Source organism: Miniopterus schreibersii (assembly GCF_964146895.1).
Source record: "Miniopterus schreibersii genome assembly, chromosome: 22".
Classification (NCBI taxonomy): Eukaryota; Metazoa; Chordata; class Mammalia; order Chiroptera; family Miniopteridae; genus Miniopterus; species Miniopterus schreibersii.
Genome location: NC_138124.1, coordinates 12856211 through 12881018, shown reverse-complemented (window position 1 = coordinate 12881018; position 24808 = coordinate 12856211). Strand labels below are relative to the sequence as shown.

General features: G+C 47.5%; 1 protein-coding gene across 2 annotated transcripts in view; it reads right to left on the bottom strand.

Moving 5' to 3' along the window:
- The window catches only part of MCTP2 (multiple C2 and transmembrane domain containing 2), a 95574-nt gene that overhangs the window by 55941 nt on the left and 14825 nt on the right, over window positions 1-24808 (bottom strand). The window contains exons 4-9 of one of the 2 annotated variants that reach the window (XM_081124405.1): window positions 21450-21592; window positions 20635-20711; window positions 19963-20074; window positions 16981-17016; window positions 5858-6022; window positions 3532-3662 (exon numbers count right to left, since the gene is read on the bottom strand). In XM_081124405.1, coding sequence (XP_080980531.1) covers window positions 3532-3662; window positions 5858-6022; window positions 16981-17016; window positions 19963-20074; window positions 20635-20711; window positions 21450-21592 — 664 coding nt within the window. Of the gene's footprint in view, window positions 1-3531; window positions 3663-5857; window positions 6023-16980; window positions 17017-19962; window positions 20075-20634; window positions 20712-21449; window positions 21593-24808 lie in introns of those variants that run through there. The other variant, XM_081124406.1, reaches the window with a different exon arrangement.

The window sequence follows — 24808 nt, the reverse complement described above, 5'->3', positions numbered from 1 at the left end:
ATACCTTCAGGTAAGGATTACACAAAAAAAAAAAAAAAAATGGGGGAGGAAAAAAGGCTTCTAGGTTTAAGCATTATGGCCCTATGTGGCTTTTCTACACTGTGTCTTTTTCCAGCAAAGACAATAAAGGGTCTCAAAAAAATCAGAAAAGACAAGAGAAATAAATATAAGTGGGAGCCCGCAATCCGGGCCTGTGGGAGAGGGTTAATGAAAACACCATTTCCTTCCAGATTAATGCCAACGGGGGAGTTTTTAGTTAAATAAACGTGTTAAGGTGTTTTCCTAACAGGCACAGTTCCTCAGGGTTTCCCCGGTGGGTTTCTTTTCGGACAAATGGAGCATGAAGTGGTGCTGATGGATCCCACCTCAGCACACTGCCAGGCAGGGCTGTCCCCACCTGCTGTAAAGCACAGGTTTTCCGCCTCTTAACAGCCAGTGTGCCGGGGATGTTGAAAACCTCAAGCACATTTAAATACAGAAGCGAAGGCCAAAAAGGGGGGCTGAGTGCTAAGCACTTATTTGCTTCAACACTGAAAAGTCTGGGTTTGCCTGGACCACACCTGCTTTCTTTATGCACAGAAGGGTGGAAGAGAGACAGGGAGGAGGGGGGAGGCAGAGAGGGAGATTCTCGATTGCTCTCCAAAGTTATTAAATCAGATGAACGGCCTGGCCGGCGTGGTTCAGCGGTTGAGAGTCAACCTATGAACCAGGAGGTCTCGGTCCGATTCCCGGTCAGGGCACAGGCCCGGGGTGCAGGCTCCTCGACCCCCAGTAGGGGGCGAGCAGGAGGCAGCTGATCCATGGCTCTCTCTGATCATTGATGTTTCTCTCTCTCCCCCTCTCCCTTCCTCTCTCTGAAATCAATAGAAATTTAAAAAGAAAACAAGGCTAAATTACTTTTTCTGCAGCAAGCATATCCTAAAGCTGTGCTCTGCAGCCCTCCGGCGGTTAATGTGCGGAGAGCGCACTGTTTCTGACCTCCTGTCCCTGCCTTTCTCCATTAATCCCACAGCATTTTACTGTTTTAATTCAACACATAATTTTACCATATCGGTCAGCCCAACCTGCTCAAGTTTCCCTTGCCATGATAGCTTTTAACCTCTCGTTCATTACCATAATTCTCTGTTTTATATTACAGACTGGTCAGCTTTTAGCTTAAATGCAAGGGGCCGAAAAGGGTGCTCTCGTCTTAAAAGCTGTAAATCTCAGAGGCGGAGGAAGGGGGGGGAACAGGAAGAAGACGGTGGATGTGTCAAGCGTGGCTGTAAAAGCAGATCGACGACATGAGATGCAATTTGTCCAGAAAAATATCCCAGCCCTGGTTCGCCACCCCATCGGAGTCACTATTAAATGGGTGAGCGTCAGAGCCCCTCTCTGGGTCACCCTGTGGGGCCAAGGATGGGGGCTCTGGAGCAGCCTGGGCTCGAGCATTCTCATTCTTAAATCGTCCAAGCTCAATGAAGTCTAGAAGATTCTATAACGAGTTGATCTCTAGAATCACCTTCAAATGTAAAATATCCGTTAAGGAAATTATTTTGAAATGGTACAGGTTTGCAATGGGAGAGTCTGCAATGTATACGCTTACCACTTTGTTTAAAAGTTGGAGCAGGTTAAACGTAGCTTTATTTCTTACTCCCCCTCAAACTTCATGGTCTCTGGACCACTGATGGACTCTAGGATCAAAGACTGTCCTTTTTTTTTTTTTTTGCCTGCGAATACATCTGGGGTCAGTAGGCTCGATGGTATCAGGGGGAACTGGCTGAGCACCAGCCCTGACCTCCACAGGAGTTACCTGGGGCTCAGGTGCACATGACACACAGGGCCTCAGACAGCTCCCCGTGACTCAGGAGCCTCGAGGAGGCTGGGTGACAGGCAGGGCCATGTTTTAACTGTCACCAAGCTAGAAATTCACCAATGCCAATGTGATTTGTCTTTCCATAGCTGACCGGTACCCCAGCGTTTTAGCCACAGGAACAGAACCCAGCACTGTCCAGACCAAGTCACACTGTTCAGTCCTCAGTCAACAAATGTCCTTCCCACCGAGTCCTCGGGGCAATTCACTGCTCACTTCCATAAGAAATTAAAGATGACTATACTGTTTTGAAAAAAGAAAAACAGGCTGAATTTTTACTAGTCCTGTTTCATGTGCTTAAATTGCCTAAGTCTAGCTGCAAATGTCATAGCTATAGCTGCCATACAAAAAAGTCTCACGATTAATAGTAATAATAGCATCTACCTTTCGGAGCTCGAAAGGACCTAAGTACCAGATGAGCATTGTTGCTGGTGGTCATGATGACCCCGCGAGGAGGCCAGTGGCCCCACTACCCGGAGAGGGAGGCAGCTTCCAAGTTCACTGGCTGAGGTCACCCAGCTACAAAGGGTGTGCTGACCAGCAAGCCCAGGATGTCCACCTCAGGGGCTGCTGTTCCTTCCTTCACGTCAAACTGCCTCCGAGGGGAAGCCTCATGACAAGAATTTCCTCGGAGAGGCCATGAAGAACTGTCGGGTGCTCTGCAAAACCAAACTAAGCGACAGGCCTCGGGAGACAGCTGTGAGGGACTCGCACCGTCCAAGGGACTCCTGAGGCAAAAGGCTATTTCCCGACACTTGGGGGATCCAGTAACTGAGCCTTGGAATTGCAACAACAAATAAAATGAAATGAGAAAGAAGTGAAATATGGGAAGGAAGAGACACTGGGGAACGGGCCTGTGGCAGGCATCACCCCGTCTCCCCTTAACTCTGAGAATCGGTACGTAACCAGCTCCCATAAATACTTCTGTTATCTCTTCTTGTACCGCCGGAGAGGAAAAAGGAAAATGATTCCCAAAAAAAAAAAAACCCAAAATAAATCCTTTAAAATCCATGAGAGAAAAGACAGACTGGCCGCTAGGACAGGGATGCACCTAAGTTACAAACAGGAAACGGCCGGACTGCTAAATAAATACCCAAATGACAGCGCGTGGCATGCAAGGGACACCTGAAATTAGCGCCTGCGTCCGAGAAGGGACTTCACACTCATGGGGAAAAGCGTTTCCGACGACGGGACGCGAGAGGGCGTCACTTTGCGCCAAGAGAACAGGTCGCGGGGCCTTCACCACCGGAGGCCCCCGTTCCTGCCACCCAGATAGCACTGGGGACAGTGCACGTTGACGGGAGCCACCCTTGCTCAGCCGGCGAGCACCAAGTTTCTGATGCCCTCACCCAGGGGCGTGGGCCGGGCACCGGTATGTCACCGCGGTGCCACGCGTCGGAGCGCAAGAGGCGTCTCAGGGACCCCGTGTAGGTGGAGGAGGGGACATGGGACCAGGCTAGAAATCTGACCACCAGGGTCTGCCAAAGGCTGGGTCACAGTTAGGCTCCTGCGTCCCTCTGTCCTAATCAATACTAAGTGGCATCTACCAATTTGACAAAACGGAAACTTTCCCCAGGCGCGGGGCCAGCTTGCTTCTGGCTCCTCGGGGTGGGGATCGGAGGTCTGACCCTAAGCCCCGCACACAGCTCCCGCCACCCCAAAAAGCAGAGGGGACTCACGTGCCCAGTCGCTCCTCGTGTTTTTTGCTGTCCTTTCCCCAGACTTCAATGTCCAAGATGCCCATCCTGTCAGAGAAGTAGTGAAAGTCAAACTCTTCCTGCCACTGCGGATTTGCACTCTTACACAGTGTCTAGAAAACATGCGGTTACAATATTTATTTTCTTCACAATGCCATTCGGTGCAACAGCAGCTACACATTTCATTTCTAAACGGCAGGAGGGCAGGAGGGTATGTCTGTCTGTCCCTTGCAAAGTTAAACTCTCCTTTTCGGAAGGAAAGGGACTTGGAGGTTTTGGGAATTGGCAAAACATCACCACTCAGATTTAATAATTTATCAACCGAGCTAGAAAGAACACTGTTACCTCACAAGCAACCCTAACTTTTGTATATATATAAAACCATAACTTTTATATATATATATATATACACACACATATATATGACATATTTCAATGGGCATTTTACAGTTGTTCAACCTTACAGAAAATATATTAATCGGTTCATCAGATCATTTTTATTGGCACATCCACTCAGCAGTGGCTTAAGAACGATATAAATTAACAGTTTGGGGTCTTGGTTAACATCTGTCAGATGCATTTCTCGGGACACCCGTGCCTTGTACGTTGCTGCCTGTTTTTAGATCCCAGTTTGCTGCTAGAGTGAGAGAAAGACTAGAAAATTCCACCGTGGCCAATTTGAAAAGGAACAAACGAGGGCTGAAAGCCCCAGCGCTTCTGTGTACGCCGAGACGGGGTCCCAGCTGCCCGAGCCACTGGCAGGATTGTCATTTTTGTTTCAGTTACGTAGAGATTCAGTTCGGGCTAAAAAGTGAGTAGAAATGCTGGCCGCGGAGTACCAGGCTCTGGGGGCACAGCATCAGCTATGGCATCTTAGTGCCAACTGTCACCCATGGGAAAACAGGGGCGAGTCGGACCCCAGCTGCAGCCAACGTCACGTAACATCGCTGAAGCTGTTTCCACATCGGACTTAATATATCAGGTCACAGAATTTAGAAACCACAAAGGGGGAAAAAAAAACCAATTAGACCACAAATTAAATGCAATATCCCCCGAGGGGGAATGTAGCAGATATTGGACTAATTCTACACTTCACCTCAGTCCAAAGGGCTGAGTGTATGCCTGGAGATGAATAATTTTTCTATAAATCCTGAGCTCGGCCCTGGCTGGCTCAGGGGATCTAAGGCAGGGATGCGTTACCCGGGGTACACTCTCCGCCAGGCACAGCCTGAAACTTCCTGCTGAATATAATTATCTGCGTATTTCTGCCATCACTGGCCCTCAGTTTTTCACATTTTTTATCAACGAGTCGTCAACACGAGCCTCAATTCCCTAGTCCTTGGGCTGGTGTAAATGACGCTTAATGTTTGATTTTGTGCTGAAAATTGTACATCAGAGACAACCCCTTGCCTCCCTAAATCACTTTCCAACTTGTCTGCATCTGTTATGCCTTCCACCCGGGAAAGCCTCGACTGCAAATATCCTCGGGTCTATTTTCAAAATCTTCCACTGGTGTTTTTTTATTTTTTTTTATTATGTGGCTTTTGGCAAGTGGCTTAACGTTCAAGTACCCCAGTTCCCTCGATCCATAAAACACAGAAAATATTCCTGTCTGACAGTTATGCAAAACTAATTAATTACCATGGTTTGGAGACTCTGGGTTTTGAAATAGAAACCACACCAAATTAGTAAGATTAAAAATTAAATGGAATTTGGATCGACGGAATAAGACGACTGATTTTTAAAGACAGCTAAAAAGGCCATTATTCTTTTTCAAAACAAATCACTTTTAATACTTTAGATAGTTTGTTTTTTTAAATCACAGCAAAAAAAACAGCAGCCCTCGAAGTCTACTTTTGGCGTAAAGACTAACGAGTAAGGGAAAGAAAACTGTATATAATTTTGAAAATAGTTTTAGTTATCATAGATATTGTAACCCAAATATAACATATATTACTGTTTTATTTTTGTTAGATTCTGAAAACATTCAGTTACCCTTTTCCCGAATTCTTGAAACACAGTTTGCTTATCAAAACAAAATAAATCATGCCTTCCAATCTATTATTTAATAAGCTCTCTCTAGCTCTAATCACTGGGTGAAAATAAACTAAACTCAGCAATCAAATACTCCTACTAATTGGCTGCATCTCTGCCATCATTTGCTTTCTGGAATAATCCTAACACTGTTAAGCGGGTTAAAAAGAAGGAACTTCTATTCTTGCAAAATGTGGAGTGGGAAAAGGCTTTTTCCAAAACATCGGTTTTTTTAAGACGTGATTTCCGTTGTCCCCAGGAGCTGGCGGCTTACCTTGCTTTTGTACCTCTGCTCCCCCAGCTTCAGCAGCACAAACATCTCCGCCACGTTGCCCCCCGAGACATCCTTCCCCTCCAGCAGCGCGATGCTGACGGTCCCGTTCCAGAGCTGGTTCTTCCTCAGGGCGTCCGAGAGCCGCAGGGTGCGCAGCAGCGAGGACTGCGGGGGACAGAGAGGGGACATCAGCCGCGCCAGCTCCTCGGGCGCCCGGGGACCGCAGGCGGCAGCACCCCTGCCTGGGCAGAGCGGCGCGCTCTTCCTCGGTCGCGCAAACCTGCGATCACAGTGATGACATTTTCCCCCAGCACTGACCCTGTGACAATATCGGGAAAGACCGAGTGGGAGCGACTCTTGTGCTTGGCCCTGGCCTGTGCCCCCGCCCCGATCTCTGTGCCCCCGCCCCGATCTCTGTGCCCCCACCCCGATCTCTGTGCCCCCACCCCGATCTCTGTGCCCCCGCCCCGATCTCTGTGCCCCCGCCCCGATCTCTGTGCCCCCGCCCCGATCTCTGTGCCCCCACCCCGATCATCGGTAGGAGCCTGTGCCCCCGCCCCGATCTCTGTGCCCCCGCCCCGATCTCTGTGCCCCCGCCCCGATCTCGGGTAGGAGCCTGTGCCCCCGCCCCGATCATCGGTAGGAGCCCGTGCCCCCACCCCGATCTCGGGTAGGAGCCTGTGTCCCCGCCCCGATCTCGGGTGGCAGCCCTTCAACCGGGCCCTTGGCCGTTTCGATAGCAGGGAGGGAAGGAGGGCATTCTGAGAAAGGGGTACAAGGCCAAGGCATCGCTTTGCAGGCAGACAAGAGAGCTCTGGGCATTCAGAACCAGCGGCTTGGAAGTGACCCTTCCCACTTGAATCTGTCCCCAGTTCCCTTGATTCCTTGGGCGGCTGCTAGAAAGCTCCTGCGAGAGTCACGGCTCCAGACAGAGCCTGCGATGGGCCGGCCAGTTAGCCGTCCAGATTCGGGGCAGGGAAGGGTACATACGGGACTTAGCATGGGCCCGGGACGGTTCAGCAACTATTAACTCATGTGTTTCCTTCTAAATTATGTGACTCAAGCCCACTCACGTACACCTTAAACCACACAGAGAAAAAGGCAAACATCTCCCATTATTAAACTATCAAGAGGACCAGCACACTTTATTTTTTAATTTCCACTTTGTCCATTTTCAAACATATCCAAAGGTAGATCAGTATCCGAAATCTCCAAGGACTTATTCACCAGATCCCACGATTTGAGGGTCTTATTTCATCTATCCCTTCGCTACTGGCTTCTGGCTGAAATACTGGAAAGCAAAATCCATATTTGTTTTCACGTAAGCACCATGCCATGATCACGCTCAACAGAAGCAGCCGTAATCCCCTTAATACGGTGAACTATCCAGAACGTGTTTACATTTCCCCGACGGGCTCGACAATGTTGTTTTATGGTTAGTTTGTTCGAGCGAGGATCCCCACGCGATGCGCACGCTGCGCTTAGTTGCCGGAGTTCATTTATGTTCTCTGTTCAATGAAATGGCGCACGCACAGGCCACTTTATTTGAAGGCGAAATAAATGGACTGTGGAATGTAAATGGCACCAAGTATCATAGGAAAGCAATGAATTTCTAACACTATATATTCTTCCTGTCATCCGCTCAATAGATCTTCCAGATCGTTCAGACACCAATTTGCTCGGACACCAGTTAGTCACAATTTATCACAACAAATGGTATGCCAGGGCCGTATTAATTATTTGCCGGCTTACATCATCCGGCACACGTCACTCCGCCACTCTGAATAAATGATTCAAGGACACCACACCGAGCGTCCGGCCGATCATTTCATACTCGCCTGAAACACTGAGGGGGACCTGTCCCCATACTTCACATGCATGCACTTTTCTCCTGAAATGCACACACACACATGCACACACACACACATGCACACACACACCCACACACACACACATGCACGGCTTTTGGAGGCACTGAGACAGAGAAGGGAGGGCAGATAAGAAAGGAATTCGTTTTATAAAGAAGAAAAAACTCTCTCCTCTCGAGAACATAAGCATTCTTTTGTGACTCCTATTTGCCACTGGGTCGTGGATCGAATATGCTACTTAAGGAAAGTTTGTGAGATAGTTCAAGGGAAGCAATTTTCCCTTATTAAGAACAACACATGCCACCCGGCCAGCGTGGCCCAGTGGTTGAACCAGGAGGTCGCCAGTTCGATTCCCGGTCAGGGCACAGGCCCGGGGTGCGGGCTCCTCGATCCCCAGCAGGGGGCGTGCGGGAGGCAGTAAATCAATGACTCTCTCTCATCTAAGATGTTTCTGTCTCTCCCTCCCTCTCTCTCCCTTCTTCTCTCTGAAATCAATAAAAACATTAAAATAAAATAAAAAGAACAACACATACCATCACAATAGGCAGACAGGTATATAAGTATATATGTATGCGTGTTTATGTGTCTATATGCGTATATATGGAGGTAGATGCAGTGGATACATTTTATAGCTTATTCGGCACAGGCTGAAAACGTCTACCTTTAAAAAGAAAATGAGATTTTGATTCATATATCCTGCTGCCATTTCCTTTTGTGTGTGTTTCTCTTCTTCAAGTTTGACTTGCCAACCACCACGCTAATGCATGACCTGTCCCATGGCCATGCTTCAAAGGCCCGACAGATATATTCCTCCCTAAACACTGCAACTATTTCAAAATCCTTTTTAAAAAGGAGGGAGTCATGTCCACAGAAGATCAAAGGGCATCCTACAGTCTGGCAACTGCCTAAGAAAAATGGTAGTGCTTCGATGAAATATGCTCAAAATAATTCTGCGGCTCGGTATGTCCTAATTTCAAATTGGATGTTTATCTTGGAAAGGCTTCTGTCTAACTTGTTCATAAAACAGCCCCACTTAGCTCTAGGAGCTCTGTGAAAATGGGATCCAAAGCTGGTTATTAAGGGGGCCTAGAGATAGGTTCCATATGGCGGAACAGCATGGGAGGGCGAGGCGAAGGCCTCCATCAGGCGCGGCTTGGCTGCAGCTCCCGATCTATCTGCGGACACTCGTTGCGTTAGCCCGGAACATCTGGATTATTGCTCGCAATGTCCCTGGGAAATATCCACTTTCCACCAAAGCCTTTATCTATCTCCGTCGGACTTTGAACATTTTTGTAGTTAAGGCAGCCCTGTTTGATGTGACGGATTTGCTCTGTGCCGTCCAAGATCCCCCCCCTTACTAAAGGCAGGATAGGAAAAGAGACATGTGCGCTGCTCAACATAAAACCTCTAGTCTGCTTAGTTCCCCCTAAATATTTCTGCAAAGCCAGCTCTAAGGTTATGTCCAAATAAAGTTGCATCCGCTCGCCAAGGAGTCTGGGATACGGGCACACAGGCTTTTCAAAAAGTTTCTTAATTAATTGGCCGTTTCGAAGTCCACCCTGGAGAGCCTGGCTGGGGGCAGCGGGGGGCCACCCCGCCTGAGCCCCGATGCAGAGCTGGGCTCTCCAATCCTCCTGTGCTCTTCCAACACTCCCTCTCTCCCCACAATAAATCGACTGCCCTGCACTCACTCCGTGAGCTCTGTGGCTCGGGTTTTCATGTCTGGGCCTGGGCCTGTGAGTGAAATTTGTCATCTTAATGCAGCGTGGAATGTGAGAGGAGGAAAGGAAATGACCCATCAAAGGGAGAAGCCCACCCCACCTGGGCCGAAACAAACACCCGCAGATAGAGCAAAGTTTCTGGGTCCTGACCCTAATTTCTCAGCAGACATCACGGATAAAATAGAGCACATCAGGGTTTTGTTATGTTTCTCCTTCCTCCCAAAGGACCACAACCTTCTACTACGTCTATGTGGATTCATCCAGAGGCTGGCTCTCCCCGGGTCCCCGCACCAAACCCGCAGCACCCTTCAAAACAGAGTGACTGTCATCTCTTATGTGCGCGTTGCTACTTGTGAAATAGTTAACTTAGAAATCTACTGCTTTTCATGAAAATGAAGCAGCTTCAAGACCATTCCTTTACTTCCAGGTCATGCAAATTTTGGAGACAAGGAAGGGATGAAAGGGGGGGGCTGGAAGTTTAAGCTCAGGGGCTTCTGCCCGCTTCCAACAGGCAGAGAATCCTCAGGACCTTCTGACGCAGGAAGGGACTCTCCAAACAGCGAACGGATTGTCATTCCTGGGTTACAGCTTGACCAATATCATGGGGTAGTTATTCCAAGTAATCCCTTGGCTATAACAAAATAACCCCCCACATTTTTAAAAGAGAAAATTTTTTTAAAGGGGACAGCGAGAAAATATTTTCACAAGATTTTTCGAATAGGCCCCAAGTACTCCATGGGTGCTTTTGACAGCCTCTCCGCTGTGGAAATACGCAGACACGTGCTCCAAAGCCACCGGCGCATCCTAAGGCGACTGTCATTCGTTACGTCTCCTAAGCCGTTGTGAGAAAGCAGGCAGTCCATGAAAACAAATGCACGGGAAAATTAACTTTGTAAGTAAAACGGTAGGAAAGCGAGATTGCAGCCATGCTGGCACTACTTAGAAAAGCGAAGGGAGAACTTGGGTCTGTGAAAGGTTTCCCTGAAATATTTCTGTCCGGCGTCCTCAACATGTAAAACTGCTGCTAATTGTCAACAGCTTTCACAGTGTGACATGAGAAGATCCATCCCAGAAAACCTCCCCCACAGCCCCTTATATCATCTGAAGAGGGTCCTGTAGGCATAAATTCCCTACAACTACACAAAAATCTGTGTAAGGATATAAAGGAAGCCTTTTAAATTTCCCACATGGACAGGGACATGCAAGATGAGATTTATATCTGTAGATGAAAACTCTAACACAGTGCCAAGGGCATGAATAATCTGTGTGTACAAAGATATTAGCGATAAAAGTTTTATATTCGGTTTAATATTTTTTTAATTATGAGGGAGTATCATCGCTCAGTTGTCACACTTAAAAATAAAGATCAGATTAAGAGGAGATTTTAAAAATTGATAAAGTCTATAAATACTCAATGACTCTCAGGGTTTGGAACCAAGAAGATGGTTCTAATGCATTTAGCACATACAGAAAAATAAATGAAGGCCAGGTGATACAAGAGGATTTTCTTTACTGTCCTGATCTCTAGCAAGCTCGCATGCAATCATTCATCGTCTGGTATTTCTTTTTTTTTTTTTTTAATGTGTTTTTACGGATTTCAGAGAGAGGAAGGGAGAGGGAGAGAGAGAGAAACATCGATGAGAGAGAAACATTATGGATCAGCTGCCTCTTGCACGCCCCCTACTGGGGATCGACCCTGCAACCCGGGCATGTGCCCTGACCGGGAATCGAACTGTGATCTCTCGGTTCATGCTGGCCGGGAAGCCTAGTATTTCTTGATTCACATGGGTCGGCCTGCACTTCTATGGTCCATATTTCTACGTCTCTTCTTCAGTTAAAGTGCTTCAGGGCTGTTCTATCCAGGGCTGGGAAAAGAGTGAAGCAACTGGAACTCTTGGGGATAAAACACTTAAGGAATCACTCCCTCGGGCTTCCGCAAGGGCAGGGCTGGCAATGGAGCCCAAGCGTCTTCTGTTTTGCACCCTGGGCACCTCTTGGCCTCACCCTAACCCCAGCCCGACCTACGATTCAGCAGTGTAGCCACGGGCCTACGCGGCCTGCCCTTCTGACACCCCTACCTTTGTCCCCTACCCCGCCCAGCAGCCCACTTTGCACCCGAGACCACACCAGTGGTCTTCAAACTTGAACACGCTTGGGACTCACCTGGGAGGCTTGCTGAGAGATTGCTGGCTCCCATCCCTGGAGTTCCTAACTCAAGAAGTCTGAAATGGGGGCCAAGAAGTTGCGTTTATAACCATTTCCAGGTGATGCGGATGGTGTTGGTGCAAGGGGTTCGCTTTGGAAACCAAACTGTTTGGAGGCCGATGACAGATAGTTTGGAGCTCCCGCATGTCCCTCATTAATTCTACACTGCCACCTCTCAGCTCCTTCCCTCCTCCTCATTTGGTTATTAAGATTCATTCCAGTTCTCTCTGAGACTTTCCAGTTCTCTCAGCCCTCCCCACCCAGCGGCAAGGTCAGGCTATGGGTGTAACCATATCCACTTCTCCACCCGCACCTCTCCTAGTAGCTTGTGAGCCAGGACGACCAGATTTCATTCATCTCTGAATGCCCAGGACAGCAGTCCTGCCCTTAGAGGACATGGTCAGCGAGAAGTCTCTGGCTGAACTTGAGGCTGAACTTGAGAGAAGAGATTTGATGAAAAGTTCAGGAAGGCAGGGCTCTGTCCACTGGGGTTAAGATATTCAGCGGTGGCCTGTGCAGTGCTACTTATAGATAGGTAGGTAGGTAGGTATGTAGATAGATAGATGGGTGGATGGATAGACAGATACACAGACAGACTTAGAGACACACAAATAAATTAGATAGATTAGATATATAAGGAAATAGGCAGTAAAGAGTAACATGCAGACACAGAAATAAATTAGGGAGCTTGGATATATGGGAAGAGAGACAGGTAAGCAGGCACAGAGCTGCAGAGCTGTACATGGCTGTTCTGTTATACACGCATGCAATTCTCCAATCCCAGAAAATACAAAGAAAAAAGGGGCTACTATGGGTGGGGAACGAGTTGGGGGGGGGGTGTGGCAATGAAAAAAGAGCGAAACGAGCAAACAGAAAGCACTCTCTTCACTGGGAAAGGGTTGCAGGCACCACGCCCTCGCATGAATCCCTTGAAGGACCCCACGTCTTGCAAAGGCTCTTGCTTGACCTGCTCCCTGCGCTTCCACAGGGACAGGGACGTGAGTTCCATTGGGCAAAGAGGTGCGGGACAGGGCGTTCCCTCCAAATTCTCTGACTGCCCTCTTTCTATTAAATTCCACCCCCACCACCCCCCCAGGGCCAACACTAAACTAGCTTCGTGGCAAGATACCTTCCAGGAGCTAAGTATGTTAAAAACCACGTGTGCAAGGCACCAGAGGCCAAGCCCTTAGCAAAGCAGGAATCCCCTGAACACGCCTCCTGCAAAGTGCTCACACGCAGCGAGCTCGCCAGTCTCGGCCACGTGTTCAGGGGGGAAGCTGACACTGTCAGCCTGCGTGACGGAATCATGACCGTTTGTAACCCCACGATAATCTGCCCAGGCTTCCCAGGTTTAACCCCTCTGGCCAGGCAGCTAACCCCCAGACTCAGTCACTGGGGGACAGGAGCCTATCAGAGGGGTAGAACAGACAGGAGGTGCCCCACGGCCCCATCGTAAGAGGGCAGGATCTACAAAACATTGACAAGACCCCCCCAGCACCCTGCCCTGGGGGTGACTGTGTGATGAGTGAGTCTGAGGACGGCAGATTTTAAAAAGCCCAAGTGGACAAACGGGCAGAGAAAGGAGGCTCTGGCCCATGCAACGGGACAGCCGTCGGGGTTCAGGCCAACCTAAGCCCAGCAATTCTGCCAACCGCGCCCTCCTGGGAGGTGATGGGCGGCCCTGTCGCCCAGATGCCAGGAGAAGCAGAGGGACAGGCAGAGCCAAAGGAATGAAGCAGAAAGTGGAAAAGTGCAAAAGAGGCAGGGAAGGGCATGTCTTGGAATCCAACCGGAAAAGAAAATCAGCCCCAGGATTGAAGACAGAGGACACACAATACAGAGCTGCAAAGAGCTGTCTTCCCAGAGGAAGGAGCTGCTGAGAAACCGAACAGAGCACTGGGATGACTAAGGGGAGCAGTGGGGGGCGTCTGAGACTCAGGCTGGGCAGGGGAGGGCGGCCTCCCCCTGCAAGGGTCTGGAGAGGCAACACTGAGGCCTGTAGGCCACGGGGTGTCCGTCCCAAAGACCCCACACTGCCGCTCTCAGCCCGAGACGGTGCACACACCCACTCGTGCAGCTGTGTCCAGCACAGCTTCAATCTGGGGAAAAGACACAGGGCTGGATTCGGCCCTCAAGCTGACATTCGGTGACCCCGGGCCACAGAGACAAAAAGAGTAAACACCGGGGTCAGGGTCACCTGGTAGAAGCCGAAAAGCAGCTGGCCTGGCTCAGGGAAGATGCAAAATGCGGACACACCCAGCTTCTCCCCCTCCTGTCCTCCAGCATCCTGCCAGTTCCTCTCACTGCGGGCAGCCAGCTGGAGGCCAGCTGGCAGGGGACCTTGACAACCTGTCTTGCAGGGATCAGCCTCCGAAATAACAGAGGAGCAGAGATAAAAGGCTACGAAGCCAAAGAGGCCGAAAACTGGCACCACCAGTCAACTGATTTCATGCAGGAAAAAAACGTTACACCAGCATGCGACGTGTCTCTCGCCTGAGGTACATCGCGGCTCCCACCCTGGATGGCTGACATATGACTGCATAAGACAGTGGGTCAAAAGAGGGGCTGTGCAAGAAAATACACTTATCTCTGGGCGAACTCATCTAAAGGAGGGGAGATCCATAACTCAAGGGGCACAGTGCTCAGGTGTCACACCTGTGCAGACTCAAGAGCAGGTGTGTGTGTGCGCGTGTGTGCAGACTTCTGAATACACTCAGGAATTCTTCACTTCCATTTTTTATCACTGCATTCTTTCCAGTTAGGCTCTTTGATGTTATAGAAGTAAGTGCTGTTAATTTTTTATCTTTTAACTGTTCCATGCATTATACAGACAGAAGTAAGGTTCAGAAACAGAGCTACTCACCGCCAAGATTATACATAGTAAATATCCAAAAAGAGCTAGTCGTCTGGTTCAGGCCCTATTGACTCAGATTCCCAGTTCTCATTTTAAAATGCTCATCACAAGATAAGCAAAGGCTCCGGATGAACCTAAATAAATATATGAAGGCAACCTCTCTATTTAACATATGAAAATCAAGGTCAGCGCAGTAAGGAAACATTTTAGAAGAGACTCTAGAAAGATCTGGCCATTCTGGGCTCCTTTGGATGATGCTAATGTATAAACTTGTGGATGTAAGAAGCAATTACCTAAATAAAGTTATTATAAAAATACTAAGGTGGAGGTGCAAAAGTCGACATTTGCTGGGTGACAGGACACTCGGAATTAGTAAATTTTTAGATACTCAGAGCTAAGAAGAATCTTCCTTATGCCAAACTCCTGCTACCTGGTTTTTAAATAGAACATGGAAATCCTAAAAGAGCAGCTTACAGGTAGCTCAAAAATACCAAGATCGGTCGATCGGGGTATTTTAACAACTCGCCCAGAGGGTTAATCGCAGCACCTCCGGGTTTTCCAGGTGACTCATTTCCATGAGCCAAATCAGGAGCCAACTCTAAATAGCAAAGAGGCACGAGCCCAACTCCACCAATATATAAACTGCATCTCTCGTGTAAGCTCGTAAATAGTTTTCAATGAGCTCTAGTCATCTGAGCTTCTATTCCACACAGGTACAAGGTTTGGGCATTTCTTCTGTCCCTGAGCTCAGTGCACTTAAGTCAAAATTCTAGAAACTACCACGGTAGGGGGGTGGAGGGGAAGACAATAGCTCACCGGGAAGACACACTCTGCAGCACGGATATAAATACTGCTCTCCGGGCCCCTCTGTTCCTCCCATATTTTTGATATCTTTACCCAGGCCGTCAACATTTTTTCCCTCTCCCTCCATCCCTCCGGCCGTTACCCCATCACCTCCCCTGCCCTCCCTCGGCTACAATATTCCCCAAGCTCACAATTTTTCTCTCCAGCCTTTATGTTCTTCCACAAACTGCCAGCGCTCTTCCACAGGCCAGGGCTCCCTAACTAAAGCTGGTTATTGATGTACAGGCCCAGTGTTTTAGTGCGGCAGGAGGATCTATAAACCAGAAAATACTGCTTTGTCAGGCCTGAGGCCTGCGGGCCTCCGGTGGCTCCAGAAGCTCCTAATGCGGGAGCCTGGGAGCTGGGCGCCCCTCGGTGGCCACAGACGATGCTCTTCTACCCTCTAGTGACTATAAAAGGAACAAGACCCAAGTTGGAGGGATTTCTGAGCCGGCTGCACAGAATTTACTGTCTCTTCATTTTCGAAAAGGAGCCAGGGTCTGGGAAACCAAGTGAACCGGAGCAAAACACCTTCTCAGAGTTATTTTTCAAGTGTTCAAGATGCAAAGGAGAGAGATTTTAGGAAGAGTCGGGACTTGGGGTCCTTTGAATTTCCAAAGGCAAGGTTTCTAAAGTTTGCCTGTCTTCCTAAATGATGGGCTCCTCGGGCTACAAGTCTCTCTCCCTCCCCTCCCTCCCTCTCTCTCTTTCACACACACACTCTCCCAAATTCACAAAATCTTTGTTTCATTCTTATTTTATAGAGAAGCAAGCAGCTGAAGCACAGTGAGGTCAGAAATCAGAGCCGAGAGCCGGCATCTACCTGCCCACGGGTTTTGTGTAAATAAACGTGCACAGAGATTGTTGCACCCCCCCCATGAGCACATAAACCACCGCCCCCAGCACGTCGGGGATTTCTCTTTAACAAAGCAGCCGAGCCGCTAAATGAAGTTATAATTTTTTAAAATGTTCTGTTGGTTTCTTTTTTCACCACTTTAGACATTTTGTGGCTGAAGTTACGACGTGCTAATTTAATAACCTGCTCGTTCATAATGCGTTTCTACAGTGGTACCCACACTTTTTACACACAGGACGGCGGGGTATATAATTGATTAAGGAGATGCTAACAACGTGAAAAATCACTGGTGCTTCACGAAGAAATATCTAAAGGAACTCACCCAAATAAAAAGGAATAAATGGTTTTTTCAGAAGATCTGAAACACAGTTATAAAATACCCCATAAAATCCTTTCGGTTCATCTTTTCACTGTCCCTATAACACCAAAGCTAATTTCTATCTAATGGTAAATAACTTCCTAAAAGACCCCACCTCACTGAACTACACTGCAAATAATCTGAGCCCAACGAAGCGAAACATTGTAACGTGGCTGGTACCTATAAAATGTCACCACCAGAGCAGACGTGAGTCCAAACATCTGGCTGGGCCCCTTATTAAATGAAATTTTAAAAGGGAGGCCATGCCCTTATTCATAACAGCAGTAAGAGGGAAAGAACACTGTTTCATGCAAGAGTCGGTTGTATTAATTACATATACATTGTGTTTGTAACGAAGATGAACTTTTATCCAAATGATGTAAATTTTAAGAAAAACACAAAAAACAGAGGTATTTACCTTGCTGGCACTTAAGCGCTTCCGATTTGACCAACGCTGAGGATTGCATCCATTGAACAGTAAAAAAATGGCCAAAGGAAAGAGAGAAACAGAATCGTTAACAATACAAAAATATTATTATATTTTTAGACGGTGCAGACAACATTCAAACGACAGACACCCAACCTTTCTCTGAGGTTACAGAGAAAACACAACTGAGCAAAAAAAGGGTTCAAAACATAGAAACACAAGGAAAAATCGCATTTCTGTGGTTGTTACACCATTTTCTTTAGCTCACGTTTAGGTTTTAGATGTTAGAAGAATAATTCCATTTACCTGGACTGATTAAGTCTCAATTTTCAAAATAATAAGACACAGAAATCTCCGAGCCATTCCTGTGCAATTAAGAAAAATAGGCTAATACAGCTCTGAGGGAGGGAAGAAAAAATTTTCTGAACAGCAAGTCCCTTCACCACGGCTCTCTTCTGACCTCCCATATGTCATGGGAAAGCTGCTGAATTTCGTAGACAATTCAAATTCTCTCCTGGCAAAATCCTCTCATTACTCCCATCACCGTCCAGGACTTGAAGCTCTACTCTGGCTGGTTAACCAGCTAACTGGACGTTCAAACTCGGATAAATCTGGAAGATTACAACTCAATTATGAATCTAATCGAGCAGCCCAAGTTGACTGTTATGTTTAAGGAAAAAATACCTTTAGGCAAATGACCTACCCCTCTGCCAATGCATCTCCCAATAAATTAGAAACCAGAAAATAAATATTCTTTGGGGGAGATCCACATACATTCCAGTGGCCAGCGAATGGAAATGTTGATGCAGAAACGACTTGAAATTATTATTCATTAAAAACACTTCTCCTGGTGAAACTGTGAGTTCAACATTCAGCACGTGACACGGAGTTGTAGATACTAGAACCCGAGTCCTAAAGTCAGTTCTTGATTTTCCCAATAACGTACTGAGGAGCATTTCAACCCAAAACAAACACCAAGATTAACTGCTGTCTAATAGGAATACAAGGCTATTTAGGGCCTTTTGCCATATAATTCTTTTGATTTTTATAATAATCACAAAAGATAAATAAAATGGATATGGCTATTAATGGGAAATCGCTATGACTGTCTGCTTAATGTGTAGAGCTAATATGTAGACCTCTGCCAGGTGAGCAAAGAGCAGAGAAAGGGAGACAAGTAGGTGAGAAAGCGCATATCCAGCTAGAAAATCTCTCACGAAGGGGAGGTGGGGACTCAAAGGACAGGAGAGCCAACCAAGTAAGGTGACAAATGCGGCCCCTTTCGGGATCTGAAACGATATCCCTTGGGGCGTTTTACAAAAACAAACTCAAGCTGCATCGAATATATTTCTCTGCAATTTGAAATACATTTTTAACTAAGGTCGTTTAAGACTCCAAATTCTGGCAATATTTCAGTATGTTTTAAGTGTCGTTATTACTGCTCAACATAATTTAATACATCCCAGAAAAACACACAAGGGGATAAATATGCAGCTATGATGTAGCTTAAACATGTGAGTATTTTCATGGGGAAATTAGCCAACTTTGCAAAGCCCACTTGAATATGTAAGAAATTATTAGAACATATAAGCGAGCAATTGCTCGACCATGTGGCAAATGACACTTACTTACATTGCGTGTTATTTTAACCTGGCATCCAGCTCAAGTAACTGGTCACCTACTGCTCACGGTGACAATGACTCCAGTGAGCAAAACTGTCCAGACTAAGAAAAGCCACAGGAAATCCCTTCTTCATTATGTTCGACAGAAAAATAAATTTATTTTCAACAGCAACTGAAGACACGTCAACATCAAAATATCAGCTTTTTAGAGGCCTCGAGTTTTAACACTGACACTTTTCTAAAAAATGATGAAGGGGTTTTATCCAGCTATTGTCAGGTAAGTACTCGTACGATTTTTGAATTAAAAATAGCAACTATTTAGCTGCCCCTCTGGCATTTGCAAAGTCACTGCAGTTTTCCTACTTCTCGAAGCCATTTTCTGAGCTCACCAGTAAATCAGTCATGATTTTCATCAGGAAAGTAAATTACAACTACAAGCAAAGATGATGTCAGAATGAGGAATATTCTCCTCATTGACCCCAGTGACTCAATTCCTGAAGCATTATCGGAGCCTAATTTATAAACAGGCTTCAGAGTTTCATGGCAGATTCTAAACATGCTCAACTTGAGTACATCCGAGTCCTTTATCGAGGAGGTGTTCTAGCTGGCTTTAAAAATGCCTTTCAAAGAAGTTACAACCAAAGATGCCTTTTGTTCTGACTTTAATTCTTGGAGTCTAATTATATTCTTTGAATGTCAAATAAGATTAGTACTTGCATGCACTTATTTGTCGAAAATAACAGAATCCCAATCATATCATCACACAACCCAAGGCTTTATTGATGTTAAAGGAATCACTAGGTTGTGCATTAACTAGAAATTTCTATATAATGGACCAGAGAACGTTAAAATCTGCATCTTCCCAAAAGCACTCTCAGGAGAAAACTTGGGAGCTGAAAGAAAGAAAGAAGGGGCTAACATGCTTCTAATATATACTTGGCTGCCTTAATAATGTACGATGCAATAATTAAATCCTGGAAACCGCTTTTCATAACTGAACAATGTCCAAGTCATCTTGTACCTAAGAAGACTGTAAATAAAAACCTTAACACTTAGTAAAGGTATATTTCAAATTATCTGCTAAAAGCAAACCATAAGCAGCATGTATGCATTTTAGTCACAGCAGCACTCTCCATCTCCCTGGCCCAAAAAGAGAGACTTCTTAACTGAATTTCTTTCCAGAGATTTAAAAAAAAAGACACATATAACCACAGATAGGTTCTTTAAGTCTCTATAAAATTATTTTTTTCCCCCGCAAAACAATTACAGAAAGATCAGCCATTTGGTAGCCCAGTAGTGAAAGGGCAACTGCAACGGAGGATTTCAGAAAGAACACAACAGTGGCACTTACATGTCTCTTGAAATCACCCTGTTTTACTACGAGGTTCAGATTTAACACAATCACTCCCATGTCATCTTCTAAACTGTTCGGATCTTCTAGTTTTAAAATATGTTCAGTCGTTCTACAAGCAAAACAACAACAAATAACGTTAGCACTTACTGGCAGCACTGAGCAACCTTATAATTTATCAGAAGCTTATGGGAAAAGTCCCCTAACTCTAAGGGTGAGATACAAGTTTAAAAAGCACCCAATTCAGAAAATGAAGCACCCAGCTTCAGGGTAGAGAAGCTGCTTGGCACTGCCTAATTCAACAGTTGGTTAGCCGATTCTTCTCACCTACTCCCCCAAATAAAATTGAAATACTTAAAAAAAATTAAAAAATTTTAAAAAATTGAAATACTTGTTTTAATGTCAAGTTAGGGAGGTTAACAGAAAACTGAATATTAACAAGTGAGAGTGCAAAATCCAATGCACACTTTAGAAAACATTACGGAGGGTTTGATATCAGACAAGCACACTTGGGAGGTAAAAGCCAACAATCATTAAAATATCACAGTTAAGCACTCTTTCACTTGTTCTGATTTTTTTTTGTGATATGATCTAAACACATGCCAGTGAATATTATCTTGAGTTCCCTCTAAAGCTCATTAATAACTATTAAGAAGGTAAAAAATACAATACCTGTTAAGTTCAAGATCACTGAGAATGACAAATGCAGAGCCCATGAAGTCAGACGTGGTTAAATCCCGATCATATACCTTAAAAGAGGGCCAGTGACACCCATTAATGCAGTCAACCGGGTTTGGCAAATCATTAATAAATGCAACAGGCTTCTACATCTGCATTCAGTCTCCTAGATCTAAAAATAATTCGCACAGCGCAGTTCAAGAGGAATTCAGCCTACTCCTCACTTGCCCATTACAAACAGCGGCAAAAATACATCTCAGGCCCAATCCATAGGCCCTGGGACGCACAATGGGCTACTCGCAGTGGTTTCAATGGTCTCTCGTTACAATTTTAGTATTTTCCACGGTGGGCAGGTCTGCCAATTAAGTAGAAATCTGCTAAATATCCTATAGCAATCTCATCCTGCACTCAACTCGTGCAGTTTTAACCCAGATGTTAGAGCAATTAATGCTTACAGCCAGTCGCCCAAAACTCTATTAAGTATAAAGTTATTCCTAATGAGAGAGGGTTGAGGGCCCGTCGCTACCGAACAGGCAGTAATAATTCTTCCACATTCAGTAAGCTCAGATGCCATCCACGGAGGCACTGCTTTCACTCCGAGTTTCTCTAGAGTGTCTCTCATTGATCTGAAAGAAATATACAGTGTCCCCAAAGCATACGAGCGACCCTCTCCATACTAATATTTTTAACCCAGCGCTTAAGAACAGCAAGGGAGCTCATCTGGGGAGGGTCGCTCTCTAGAGGGCACAGACTGCTCAGAAATCAGCGTTTCTATAAAAGGGCAGGCCCGAGAGGCTTCTGCGAGTTACCTTCACGCGGAGCTTTTGGTCCAGGCTTTGTATGGGCAGGACCACAATCTCATCCCAGACGGGGTTCAGGTTCTTATATATGACTTTACTTTTGTACAGCGTCTTCCCGTTCAGCTTAAATTTCACGTAGGGGTCGCTGGTGCCTTTAGAAAGAGAGAGAGGGACCGACACTGATTTTTCAAATACACGTGCAGCCCAGGATCTGTCCTTTGAGTCAAGATTCTTTCCACAGCCTCCGGGCCCAGAGCGTCTCATCGGGGGCACCCAGAACACATCTGTCCCTGGGCAGGGACCGCAGGCCCCGGAGGTGGGGACAAGAGACACATGAAACAACCTGGGGCGAATGACCGGTTCTTCTTCGCCTTGGGTGGCGGGCTATAAGGGGCTCCTTGGGCTTCTGCTGTTTTGTTTCACTGTGGGCATGTCACCACGAGCCCACCCACAAAAATGCACGCAGTAAAACCCACGCAATAAAACCCAGCGGTGGAAGGAGTCCTGGGGAGGCGCCCGCCCCTCGTAAGAATGACAGCGAGGCAGTGACAAGGGAGGGGAGCCGTTTTCAAGCGCTCGGCCAGACGGCCGACCCGCCAGCACCCGCGCTTCAGAATATAATCGTAATAAATCAATCAATCTCTGCAACCAAAAGATGGGGCGAGACTGGAAAGGGGGGGGTTAAAGGGACAAAGTTGCCATTCTTCGCGGCCTCCGCACCTGCAGCGAGCGGCGAGCGCCACGCCAGCCGGGCCCTCGCTGGCCTCGGGGACCCCCTGACCCGCAGGCTCCTCGGGGGCGCTTTGAAATGGGCGCCAAAAGAAATTAATAAGGTGCCTCCAGCCTCTCTGTCCAAAGCAGAAAAAAGAGCCGATGACGGACCCTCCCCCGTATTTTCAGATCACTCGAGAGGGGGGGAAAGGCCTGCACACATGACACACGGACTGTGTGCTGCGCATGTGTGTCACATGCACTCGAGGGGGCATCACACCTGGCACACATACTAGTGACTGGGACCCACGTGCGTTAAGACCTAGTGAGCTGTGAATAAAGGAGGCACAGGCGGACAGCCAGCTGGTATTGCTCCGAAGAAAGAAAAAGTCCAGTTTGGGGAGCTGTGATATCATAATTAATCGTGAATCACAAAATTAGGAATAAATGCACGAAGACCAGCGATTTACCCCCAGGTGCCTCGCACAGTGCCCAGCCCAGGCCCCCGTGTGCGCTGGATGGAAACCCCGGCGTTAACATCAGGCCAAAACCGCCTAAGGGTGTCAGATAAAAAATTAACAAGGCTCTTCTGTCACCAGCGCCCGAATGGTGAATGCCCAGCATTAATCGCTCCACTCTTTCTTAGCACCTTTTTACATCTCCATGTACCTGCAGAGGTAAAAATTACTAAAAGAGACAGCAATGCATCCCCCAACTATTTTCGCCGAAAGCCACAACCCCGAAAAGCTAGATATTATATATATATGTGTGTGTGTGTGTGTGTGTGTGTTGTTTGCAAGTCTCCACAGCTGAGCACAGGTCGGATTCTGATGTTAGTCGTCCAGGACTGCAAGGGGCTAACTTCAAAATAAAGAAATTAGCCCACGAAGATACCCGCACACGTATGCAAGCCCCCCGTTTGCAGGATCCCAGCCGTCTCTGGGTTCAACTTGGACACACACACGTGGGCCTGAGCAGGCTGCAAAAATGGGCCCAGCCACGGCCACTCGGTGGGACCCTCACCACCGAGTGAGCCATCCGCGCGCACAGGCGCGCACCCCCCGAGCAAGCCAGGCGTTACCCATCATTCTGATAGATAGATATAGAAATATAAAAGAAAAAGTGGAGGGAAATCTGTAATAAAAAGAGGCCCTTAATTAAATGAAATTGCCACTCTGGGATCAGGGCTTCATGCCTGTCAGCGTCCCCTGCAAGTGAACGTCTCCAAAGCGGCCCGGCGTGTGACTTTCTCACAGGCGGAGCATGCCGGGTAATCCCCAGGCATCCTGACAGCTCCACAATGTCCCCACCGTTTCACGGGTGACCGGCGGCAGTTGCATGAAAGAAAATATGAACGTCCGCGATCCAGCGGAAAGGGGGCCGGGCTTTCACAGAGCCCGACAAGGAAGGAGGAGGGTGTCCCGTCGGCGCGGCGGTCATTGTTGGGGCGCCCGGGGGAGGGGGCGCGGGTGCAGCCTGAGTGCCCCCCCGTCGGGGATGTGACATCTCAACTAGGCAGCCTCTGAAAAGGGGGCAGCCGCTCAGAAGCCCGGCGCCCAGATTATACCAATGACGAGATGACACCTGAATGGGTGGACCTGACCCTCCGTGGCTGGGGGCTCCGGGAACAATGGGGCTCTTTGGGAGAAGCAGGCCGGGCGGCGCTTTGGGTAGGAAAGGATGCTACGAGGCTGGGGACGGTGCCTGCGTCCCGGGGCTGCCACCGATCCTGCCGTGTGGGCCCCCGGGGGTGGCACCACCTCAGATTCACACCATCAAGGCCTTCAGTTCCCGGCTCCATCCCAGATACACTGTGGTTCTGCGCAGGCTCAGACAGACTAACAGCCACTCACCAGTCCTCCAAAAAGGTCCCACCAACGGACACCCCTGACACGTGTGACAGTGCTCACTCCTGCTCCTGTTCAGTGACACCACCGCCCGTCACGTCTCCCTGGACTCCGCACCTGGCAGGCCCGCTAGCACTGCTCAGGTGCCACGAGCTGGTCCAGGTGACAGTATGGCTCGGTGCCCAGCACTATGGGGGTGCAGAGGAAGATTAATGTCCAAACAGAACCGAACTTGGAAGTTCAGCTAGTTCACGGCCGGGGGACATCAGACCAGCTGGGAGACGGAGGCTGGGGGGACGGGAGATGAGACTGGGAGAATCTGAAATGCAGAGAAAGACTGAGGTGGTCTGAGCTGGAGGGGTTGGCACCAAAGGGGCACAACACCGAGACCAAAACGCCAAGATTCGTCTAGAGCCGGGCAAGCATTTCGATGTATTTAGAAATTAATACGGATAATAGAGTAAGAACTGGAGCTGCAAAGGCAGATTTGAGGCACAGGCCGGAGCGCCCTGAAAGAACCACACAGGGAGCTAAGTGTTTGTTCTGGAAGAGATACGGGCAGGGCCGTTTTGTTTCTTCCTGATCTCTTCGTTTTTAATATTTTAACGAAAATAAGACATGCACACGACTCTGAAAGGAACGAAATAAAAAGCAAAGCCTTAAGCTTCCCTTGCTCCCATTCCAGTAATGGACCAGTTTCTTGGGTGTAAACACAGTAATTGTTTTTAATTCTAATGCAATCGTATTATATGCCCTGGACTTCATGTTTTCACTCACAATCAAAGGACATTGGAGTTCTGCTCACATCAG